The sequence below is a fragment of the Aedes albopictus genome, chromosome 1 (assembly GCF_035046485.1).
Source record: "Aedes albopictus strain Foshan chromosome 1, AalbF5, whole genome shotgun sequence".
NCBI lineage: Eukaryota > Metazoa > Arthropoda > Insecta > Diptera > Culicidae > Aedes > Aedes albopictus.
The window spans coordinates 309,232,228-309,243,609 of NC_085136.1; the positions used below are offsets into that span (position 1 = coordinate 309,232,228).

The 11,382-nt window shown below is 39.9% G+C and overlaps 2 protein-coding genes across 3 annotated transcripts; both read right to left on the bottom strand.

Moving 5' to 3' along the window:
* Positions 1-3,193: 3,193 nt before the first annotated feature.
* LOC115269183 (signal peptidase complex catalytic subunit SEC11A) lies at positions 3,194-4,785 on the bottom strand. The gene is made up of 3 exons (XM_029877597.2): positions 4,609-4,785; positions 4,396-4,532; positions 3,194-4,289 (listed from the first exon to the last, which is right to left on the bottom strand). Exons 1-3 carry the CDS (start codon positions 4,675-4,677, stop codon positions 3,941-3,943), a joined length of 555 nt encoding a protein of 184 aa, XP_029733457.1. The 5' UTR covers positions 4,678-4,785; the 3' UTR covers positions 3,194-3,940.
* Positions 4,786-8,133: 3,348 nt separating this feature from the next.
* LOC109405787 (uncharacterized) lies at positions 8,134-9,942 on the bottom strand. 2 transcript variants are annotated; one of them, XM_062850156.1, is made up of 3 exons: positions 9,795-9,942; positions 8,684-9,725; positions 8,134-8,534 (listed from the first exon to the last, which is right to left on the bottom strand). In XM_062850156.1, exons 2-3 carry the CDS (start codon positions 9,394-9,396, stop codon positions 8,243-8,245), a joined length of 1,005 nt encoding a protein of 334 aa, XP_062706140.1. In that variant the 5' UTR covers positions 9,397-9,725; positions 9,795-9,942; the 3' UTR covers positions 8,134-8,242. The 2 variants fall into 2 exon arrangements, with proteins under 2 accessions (XP_062706140.1, XP_029724617.2); XM_029868757.2 differs by having other exon boundaries at positions 8,684-9,432; positions 9,498-9,939.
* Between the last annotated feature and the right edge of the window lie 1,440 nt (positions 9,943-11,382).

Consider the following 11,382-nt stretch of genomic DNA (forward strand, 5'->3'; position numbering starts at 1 on the left):
TAGACAAACAGACAATGGGATGATAATCACAGACAAACAGACGATGTGATGATGATCACAGACAAACAGATGATGTTATGATGATCATAGACAAACAGACAATATGATGATGATCACAGACAAACGGACGATGTGATGATGATCACAAACAAACAGACAATGTGATGATGATCACAGACAAACAGACGATATGATGATGATCATAGACAAACAGACAATGTGATGATGATCATAGATTAACAGATGATGTGATGATGATCATAGACAAACAGGCGATGTGATGATGATCATAGACAAACAGATGATGTGATGATGATCACAGATAAACAGATGATGATGAGGATATTTTTTATTCAGGACAAGAGTGGAAAAGGAGGCGGATGTAGTAGCCAGAGATGTCAGCTTATGAATTGTATATTTTGAGAGTTTGGACAATTTGAAAGTCTTATTATACTGTGTGCGATTATCTTTATTTTAGCGTGCACGAATGAATGCTTGTGAACGTGCTCTCAAAACGCTAACGCTAACTTGACACCTTGCGTGCGAGATGTACCAGAAACGTCAATCATGCGTGAGCATGTGGTGGATGGAAATTTAGATGGACTTCAGTTTAGTGAACAATTTTGTGGCAGATGGACGTATCGTCAGTTGAGTGCGGGAAAATAAATCGGCCGATGGCAGACCAGCCGAAAAGCTCGGATACCACAACAACAAACAGCTCAGTTGGTACACAACACTATGCTTTACAGTTTCTCCAAATTTGTGTGAACAAAACCCGAACAAAGGTTGTACCTGAAAATTATCCAAATGTTATTCAGCATTATGCTGGATCAATTCATCGTAAAGGTGCTTGTAAAATGAGTGATTGCTATTGGGATCCGCTTCTGTTTGTAACGTTCCACGTTCTGTCGGCACGGTGTGTCTGGTATAAGAAATTTATTACAAAAAAATAGGCATCGCTAATTTTTACGTTACGTGAAAGTTGACGCTACTAGCTTTCATTCAAGCCCAACATCGAAATATTCCATCGGGGGAACTTTTTCATACAAAAATTGGGTATGTTTGTTAAGTAGAAATAGGGATTAATTTGGAACCGTTCATTTTGTATGGGGAAAAACAGTATTCTGAAAAAGTTGTTCGAGATCCCTCGGTGGATTTTTTTGAGGGACCGTGCAAATGAAAGCTGGAAGTCTCTATTTTTGAATAGCGAAAAATTTGGCGATGCCCAATTTTTTGTTATAAACCTTTCCCATACACACGCCGTGTCGGGTCTTGCTGCAGCATTACCGCCCGCGCTGCGTTCTTTCGATTGACGATATCGCACATCGAAGTGTTTCGTGAAACATTTCCACCAGGTGATGGTAGTATGATGTGAGATGGGCTATGGATTTTCACGAAATAGTTCTAAGTGGTTCTAAGGGTTTACGTCTGTTTGTCTGTGATATACCTGAACCTGTAGATGAAATTGTTGAATTTGGCTTTTGTCGGCTTATTAAATAATAATATGGAGTTTTGGCACTTCTTAGCAAAAAATGCTGGAAATTTTCACCTACCCCGGGCAATAGGAATGCCAAAGGGGATTAGGATCTGTGGATCTTCTAAGTCGGATTTGCTTATATCGTAATGAGTCTGCTGTCAGTACTGTCAGTCGTGATGATTTAGGAACTGCCTAACTATACTACAGGTTCCAAGAATCACCGCATTCAGTATGCTGTTCAGGTCCTTCTTCAACTCTAGCTCGTCTAGGGACCTCAGGAGAGATTAAGGGACAACTCCGGCTGCCGAGAGGACAACCAGAACTATTCGGACATCCTCCAAGTGCCACATCCACTTCAACTCCTCCGCTAGGTTGTGGTACTTGGTTATCTAACCGAAGAACGTTGATGGGACGTTATGGTTTAGAGGTACAACGATGGCGATGAGAATTACCCACTTCATCCTTTTGTCGAAAACCATAATGACGGGCCTGTTGGCACGAATGAGGACGTCCGTAATGATCTTGCGATCCCAATACAGCTTTGTGCAACTATTTTCCATAACCGGGTCCAGCTGGTACTTGTAGTAGTAGGGTACAAATCTGTCGACCAACTTGTGCTTTAAAGCAAGCTGTTAGTGCACCATCTTGACAACTTCGTTGTGACGATTAGAATAGACTGATCTAGCTAGCATTGAACAGCCTTTAACGATATGCTCGATCTACTTGTGTTTCTTCTTGTTCGCTGTATGGCGAATACCTCTAAGTTGCACGAAGCCGAGGTATTTGCACGTACGCTTCGCCTTCATCCACCTCCTGTTCGTGGACGCTGGCGTCCACTACTTCACCCAGGCGAAGATAAACTGATCGACATTTGTCAATTGCAAAATCCATCCGGATGTCGTTGCTGAACACCGTCACAAGCAGCAACAGTTGATGCAGCCTCTGTACTGATTACGTAAACAGCTTCAGGTCGTCCATAAAGATGTGGATTATTATTTTACTCCTTTCCCCACTTTTCAGTTGGTAGCCATTGATTGAGTGCTCTGCAAGGCAGAACCCTAGCGCCTTGACATATGCCGTCCTTCGGACGAAACCGAAGGTCGACTGCAAATCCACCCTACTGTCAAACCGTGACGTGAACAGACCTCTTTGACGTGCGAATGGCCTCTGGTCAGAGCTTCTAGGAGTCCTTGACTATTAGATCTTGGCGACTACGGAAATCACCTAGACCGGCGTGGAATGGCGGTCTTTGGTACTGTTCAAAAAGTAGATAAAAGGTCCTGAATTGCGGTGAACAGTCTCTCCAACGTAACATGATCTACTACTCGCACTATTTTCTTTAAAGTTTTCGACACTCCACAAAGCACTTCTGGTCTACACGCTCGTCTGAATTAAAGTCAACGATGGCCGCCCACCGAAAGTTCTTTGAACCCTTCAGCCATCTCTTAAGTTCCGTGACGTCATCATCTGCGACTTGATTCACGCCATGTTTAGCTGTAGATCTTGGTTGCAGTTCAGTGGTTCTCTAAGCGCTGAAGTGTGGTAACGTATCTAAATCCTCGCCTAACGTGACACATATTTAAAAACAGATTTGAACTCTTGTAACACTGCCAAAAAAGATGTCTACATACTACGATCTATCCCTGTCTCAATGGTCTATTCAATAGTATTTAGGCAATTTCACAATGCTGATGCAACAGAAATATCAAATTTAGCTACGGTTTGGAGAAGTTTGACATTTTGTGTATTTTCGTTTTTCACATTTTCACACATTGTAATTCAGTTGTTCTGTCTAAAAACCCAACATTTGGCATCGTACGGGCGTAACTGCATTAATGGAGCCAAGTGACGTGAAACTTCAAGAATTCTGTTAAGAAGATAGTTTTAACAAAACAGAATTAAGTCTTTTTAATATTTAGCTTGCTGTTTCGCAGGCTTGTCCGCACTGAGCGCATGAAAATTCTGCTCTTTGGATTTACACCATCAAGCACATAATAAATTAGAAATCTTTTCATCTTATCAGATAGAAGGATGTTGAAATATTGTAAATGTCATTTCGAACTGTCAAAAAACCGCACCGCAGCGCCGCACGGGCCGTTCAAAGTGAAATTCACTAGAGTGTTTTTACCCGGGTGAAAATCTCTTTGCGCGCTCCGTGTGGCTCTGCGGTGCGGTTTTTTGACAGTTAGAAATGACATTTACAATATTTCAACACCCTTCTATCTGATAAGATGAAAAGATTTCTAATTTATCATGTACTTGATGGTGTAAATCCAAAGAGCAAAATTTTCATGCGCTCAGTGCGGACAAGCCTGCTGTTTCGTCCTATTTTACGCCCGCATGATACGAAACGAAAAGCTTCCAGCATGTTCCTCGTAAGTCGTTCACCTTAATGTTTCAGACGGTTATTTAAACTAGAAAATGCGCCTTTCTTCCTAAACAGACTTATAGGTACGAAGAGATCTATTCCCTATGCAGCAGCACATACACCGCCAGCAGCCCCAGAATGCCGTACTTCAGATTCGGGTACTCGTTCATGTAAATTGTGATCATTCCAACGTACGGCAAAAATCCCCTAGCCCGGCCCACAATGTCCTTCTTGGTGAGCCACAGTTGCCCCGGGGCGTAAAGACCCCGATCGTCGACCGAGTTGTTATCGCCCTTGGTCAGGAACTTGACCGTTCCGTTGTTCTTCTCGTGCAGCTTGATCACCCGATGGACGATCGGAATGTCCCGGCCTTCGATTTTGAACACCACGATTTCACCCACACGCACCGGTTCCTCCTGGTTGGTCAGGAACAGCAAATCCCCGCTAAAATAAGAAAAGTTCGTAAAATTTTGCACCGCATTTTCACTTTGGACCCATTTCAAATGTTACGCTAGATCCGAATGCACTGCCAGCAAACGTCGATACTCACCGATGGAAAGCCGGTTCCATACTGCCACTGAGGACCACCACAATGGGCGATTCGCTTCCGGTGACCACCATCAAACCCTTCCAGATCATCAGCGCTGAGGAAACGATCATTCCGAAGCTCAAAACCTGGAAGAAAAACTGTCGAACCGGAACCGGACCGAAGCATCAGATAAGTTTCCTCCTGGATCTGAATTCCGCAGATTTGTCCACTCACCTGTCGTTTGTCCATCCGTTGGACGTCGCTGAGCAGTCCGTCGACACCGAGAGATTCCATCATACCCATTTTTGTGCGATTTTCTGAGGTAAAATTCACTTTCCAAGCAAAAACGATGGCGTGTCCCTTTCCGCAAACGAAAGTCGAGTAAACTTTTCGATCGGCAAGCAAGCAACGTAGTTTGACAGCTTCGTGACGTGTCTTTCAACAAGGGGAGAGCGTCCATCGCTTTTTCTGCGGGGCAGTTGTTTTGACGGTTGGTGTCACGCACACAAACGCGTTGAAAAGTGGTGTTGGACCGATTCGTCGAAGGTTGTTTTGATGCCAATACGTTTTAAGCTGATATTATTTTTGCTTTCGTCCACCCGGATAAAAAATTACCATTCATTACATGGTAAATATCATTAACATATCTGCAGCTCGATTTAAATAGGTCGTATGTGCTTTTGTCGATTAAAAATTCGATCAGTTGGATTCGCTTATTATAGCGAAAACCGTTGAAATTGAGCAAAGTTGATACATACAGCAGAATCCTCACAAAACAGGCTTTCTGTTCCATCATTAAAAGTTTGCAAAATATCTGCCATATTGCTACAATGACTAAAATAAACTGATCGAATTTTAAATCGACAAAAGCACATACGACCTATTCAAATCGAGCTCCAGATATGACTGGTTTTATTGTTCACAACAAAATACATAGTAGATATATTGTTACTTTTTACAATAGAAATCAAGCCCATATAGTTCGTACAATAAGTGAACATTAGCTTTATTAGTGACTAATTGATTCGATTGTTTTTCAATAGTTCTATAATAATTTAAAGTTACTATCAGTAAAAATTAATTTAAGTTGTTTTTATATAGTTGCAAAAGTGCCTGTAAAGTTCTCATGGATTTTTTATTAAAAAAGAGTTTATTCCTCAATTACACTTAAAACAATTCTTAACAAATAAATAACAATAAATATTATTGTTGCTTGGATCATGTTTGTATAATTGAATACAAAATCACTTGACATATTTTTTTATAGTTTTCGTTTTAAATTTGAGTACAGTAGATGTTTCGGTTATCGAATGTTATTCGCTAAAACTTCAACGACTGACAGACGTCAGGCCGTGTTGGCAGAGGAAGCTCTCAATGAATAACTTAGGAAGTACTTATAGAAAACTAGCTGAAAAGCAGATTTTAGTCAAGTGAGGACGTTACGACAAGAAAAAGATGAACAATGATTTTTCTAATGTTTTGCAATAAATTAAAAGAATCTAGAAAATAGTAAACTACCATTGATAACAATACAAATACAATTTGTTTAATGGGGTCAATTGAACCGATGTTAAAATAAACATGCAAGAATATTTGTTGTTATGTAAACAGATTTCGCCTTTGAAAAACCAAAGAATTCATATTTCTCGATAACATTTTTCTTCAGCATTTTCAGATAATAATGACCACATGAATTGTAAACGATTTATGGTATGGATCATACGACCTGAGGTCTGACTTGTGATATTTGGCAGTTATTTGAAAAGATTGATGATTGATCTTATCAACAGCTGCCAAGCAACACATACCAGACAGACATCAGAGTGTTTGACTCTTATCATAAAATGTGCATATCATTCTGGCGGCCGTTAGTGCTCGTAAATGCTGGATATAAATGTTAGCGGGAAATATAAATATTATGAATTTTCAAAAGCGAAAACTGCTTACAAATAACAACAAATATTATTGTATTTTTATTGTAACAACGATTCATTTGACGCCATTCAATTAATTGTATTTGTATTGTAAGAACAATGAAAAAACATTAAGATATATTGTTTTCTTTTGAAAATTGTCCTAAAAATGTCTCATAAAAACACAATACATTCTTTTGTTTTTCGCGAAAAAGTGTATGAAAATTTTCTCAAAATTTTATGGTTAAGATACATAACGACCACCATTTTTTATTGTAAAAGTGCCATTTACCATTCGCTGAATGGTATAGAACAATAGGGGTGATGGTGAGTGTGTCGTGTAAATTACAATACGTTTAATGGTGAATATTTTTCGAGAAAATGGTGTTGTAACAATAAAATTTATCGTATTTTTATGATATTTTTTATCAGGGCAAGCTTTCGTTTATGTTGTTTCCGTTCATGAGCCATTTTACACACCAAATTTTTTTCTCTGAAAATCAGCAAAGTTTTGCTGAATTTTGCCGAGCTGAAATTTCAGCAATCCGTTCAGCAATAAAAATTACCGAAAATTTCAGCAATGTCGACTGTCATCGTTAATGACAGAAGTATACTGAACAAATCAGCATTTTTTTTTGCGGATTGCTGAAAATTCAGTGATTTCGACCAGCGTGGGGTTCAGCAGCACATTGCTGGTGGATTTCAGCAAATAAAATCAAAATAAAATAAATCCTTTAATTTCAATTGCACATAAAAACAAACACTTATTTGGTTGCCACAGTTTAATTCTGGAGCTCGATTTGAATAGGTCGTATGTGCTTTTGTCGATAAAAAATTCGATCAGTTGGATTGGCTTATTATAGCGGAAACCGTTGAAATTGAGCAAAGTTTATACATACAGCAGAATCCTCACAAAACAGGCTTTCTGTTCCATCATAAAAAGTTTGCAAAATATCTGCCATATTGCTACAATGATTAAAATAAACTGATCGAATTTTATATCGACAAAAGCACATACGACCTATTCAAATCGAGCTCCAGAATTGTTCATTCTAAATAATAATAAAAAAAATATGCAATTTGTAAGAAATGAGTCGGCCTGTCGGTTGTAAATGGAAACAGCTGCTTCAGAAGATGCCACTGGTCGTAGGTTCCACGGATGCATGCACTTTGTTCATCACCTAAAAAGCAATTTTCGGAAATAATGATATTGTACATAATAATGTGATCATACATACCTGTCTAAAAGTGTAAACTTGTTTGATGATGCATTCAATACACACCCGCATAGCTGTGAACAGAAAGCGTACTATCTCATATGTTGTCCTTAACCACTTGAGACTATATTTGACCAATATGACACGTAATGCATCATCACTTCTTATGGTACTGTTAGTATATTGTAGCATACCACTTCGCAAATTGTAATGGGCCAAATAACAATGTGACGAATAGGCGGTTAAGTTAGGTTACAATAAAAAATCAGCATTTTTCTCGAACAAAATTTTCACAAAACAATATGCCAAGTTGTAGATATATAATTCATTTTCCGCAAGCATAATTGTAAGCTATATTGTTGCAAAACTATTGAACCATAAATTTGATAACATTAAACGTCGTTGTTCATTTATTGTGCAGTATGGTATTAGTAACGGCATATTGTATTGATTTTATTTCTATTGGATTTTATTTATCACTGGATTATAGCATCAATTTTCAGGTGTGCCTTGTGAGTAAAAGTACGACTCGACAATTATCATAAGTGGGGTGTCTTTGATCGAGTCGTACTTACTCGCGATGTACACCTGAAAATTGATGCAATAATCCAGTGGAAAACATAATAAAGTAACTACTCGGTAATATATTGAAATTCCGTTATTATCACATTTCACAATCACATCACAAATCACATATTAATATTTAAAAAAATCTCGAAATGTTTCTAAACTTAATATTTAATAAGGAGGAATCGCTGTCGAATGCGCCAGATCGATAATGCTTCCCGATGACATCTTGATGTAAATGACCTGTCCATCGCCTTCTGGAACTTTCTTATCCCCAACCGTACCGAAAATGATGTCCGACTTTGATTCCTCCGGATAGATCACTTCTCGCAAACACAAACTGCACAAAACAACTCGGCAAACAGTCTCGTCCATCCATCGTAAAGTTCCCCCGCGAGGATGCCGCTCAGACGGAATGCGTCTCGGCTTTCCCATGGTTCGGCGAATCCGGTTCCATTCGGCCCTGAAATGGGGACAAGATAAAATGCAAATTGAATTCCACTACAAATCTTTGGTTCTCCTGCTAAAATGATTTCAAATGCTCTCTTGTGAACCAACATTTGACATGGGGTACCCAAAGGTGTGACCTTTCTACAATCACCCCAAACTTACCTCGTCAAATGTCGCGTCTTCAAATCCGGGTACATCTCCCGCAAGCATATCTGGAAGTCGTTCTCGCCCTCAAACAGGGCCCGATCGATATTGCTGTAGAACCACTCGTAGCTCACAAACTTGTGCGCCTTCGGCAGCTTCAGCAGATTCCTCAACCGCAGTCCAATCCGTTGGCTCGCCTTTTTGTCCAGCAGGGCAATCGGATTGATCACCCGCAGGGGCGTACTGCTCGTGCCTTCATCCGGATCCTCCTTGCGCTTTTTCAAACTGTCCTTCATCTTGACATACCGCGACAAGATCTTCTTCTTCTGTCCGGAACGGGTCAGCGTCTTCCCCGGTGTCACCAATCCCTTCTGTGGCGAAGAAGTTGCCAATCCACCTGGCGTTCCGCCCTTTCGGGGGCTTCCCTTCGGTGGAATCCGATCGTTAATCAGCAGATCGTCATCGAAGAACAGCTTGTTCTTTTTCCGTATCTTGGCGGGCATCCCGCGCGCGTTCAACGCCTGAACCGGCTGCGTCGGAGTGGTTTTCTCCGGGAACTTTGTCCCGACCGGGTGCAAACCCAGCGCAGCTGGTCCAAACGCCGGCGGCGGGGATCCGTCAACGTCCATCATGACGTCATCTGGTTCTTCCTTGATTTTGATTTCCGATTCTTCGGATGATCGATCCTCGGCACCGCCGCCGCCGTCGTCTTTTTTATCCGATGAGGACATCGCTCGCTGTTACTGATGGATGATTGTTTACAATGGCTGTGGGGGCGTGACAAGAGCTGTTAACGAGCTGTTTGTATGCGGGTACATTTTGTTCGATTTACCTGCGGTTTCGTAGTCCTCTGCGGAATGCAGTGCTTTTGGTACGAGTACGTCTCCGTCGATTACCGGAGGAGCACTTTCGGGCAGTCGCTGGCACGGTGGGGTTTATTCTTCTCCGGTCAATGCTGGCTGGCTTACGGAGCATTTCATCTTGATTGGGTTTGGGATGAGTTTTCCTAGGAACACCCGGTTCCACTCGTAGGTCCACTCCAAGTCAACATCCTTGAGCGCTAAAAATCAAAGGAATGTTCTGTTAATCAGATGTTATTTTATAATTTATTTTTATTTGAAACTCTTACCTGGATAAACGTCTCCATTTTTATCAATTAACTCTCACATCGGTACAGGGAAACTATAGCATTATATTGCTCAAAATTGACGAAAATGGGTTTAACTTTTTTGCGATAAACAAGACAACGCGCATTGAAGGCAAAATTTTTTGCACAATAAATTCTGGAGCTCGATTTGAATAGGTCGTATGTGCTTTTGTCGATATAAAATTCGATCAGTTTATTTTAATCATTGTAGCAATATGGCAGATATTTTGCAAACTTTTTATGATGGAACAGAAAGCCTGTTTTGTGAGGATTCTGCTGTATGTATAAACTTTGCTCAATTTCAACGGTTTCCGCTATAAGAAGCCAATCCAACTGATCGAATTTTTTATCGACAAAAGCACATACGACCTATTCAAATCGAGCTCCAGAATTGACACGCATACAATTGATGTTCAACCATATCAGGTGTGGTCCAGCAAAAATCGAACAATAAATTGTTTCAATGTGTTTGTGAGAGCGCGGCAGTCGTCGTACTGCTGAATGACAATAACAATTATATGTAAAACATTTGACATAATGTTACACCTTGTGAGATAGTAAGCATACATTTTTTTGAATTTCATGCAGTTGAGTTTTAAAAATCTGAACAATGAGCAACAATTAAACGGCAATATGTCACACATTTACTACAAGTGATGATGTTGAGTCTTTGTTAGATATATTTGAATGTCGAGAAAAACACAGATTGGAATGATAAACAAACGACAACACGAAAAGGCACAATATGGCATAAATGATAGTTGCAGTTACAACCACAAGGTAAAGTGTTTTTGATTATGCGGGCACTTCAATTCAAAATATTCCTTAAACAATACAAAAAAACTGAATTTGCGTTACCTCACAAACACACGATGTACAAAGCCATTTTGTTTTTTTTTTTTATTTTGACAAGTGGCTGGCCGAGGCGGCGAGCGGTCGGAAAAATCAGCTGTAATTTCAGTAATTCGGACGACTTAACTGATTTTCAGCAAACGCTATTGATTTACTGATTTTTTCAGTAAATCATGTATTTGCTGGTTGTTCTTCAGCAAACGAGTTTGCTGAAACTCTCAATCGATTTTTGGTGTGTACGAAGTGACAACAATGATGATGATGATATTAATTTTCATGGGTTATTGGATGGTACCTCCAGTCAAAATTTATTCATAAAATCGGCTCGTAAAATGGACTATTAGATTCAAATCCTAACTTCCAAAGGGCGGATATATTGTGCGACCATTTCCAGATTGGACTCGACCGTTCGGAACTGTCGTTGAATAGAATAGTCGTTCCAATCAGTGCTGAAAATTTCATCGTCATACCTTAATTCAATCACCTCCAGCTCATTTTAGAAGCTGAACCTGAGAATATGGTATATGAGAAACTTGTGCGGCTAGTCCAGTTCTACACTGAACGGCGGCCTGCGGTGAAAATTACTATTCTGAGGGTCAATTTAAATGCACAACGCCACTAAATTTGTGCAGACTGAATTTCGTTTTAATTCAACAGAATTATGTTTTCAATTTTACCATGGACTCGATTTTCAATTAAAAAAAGTTTCTGTTGGCAA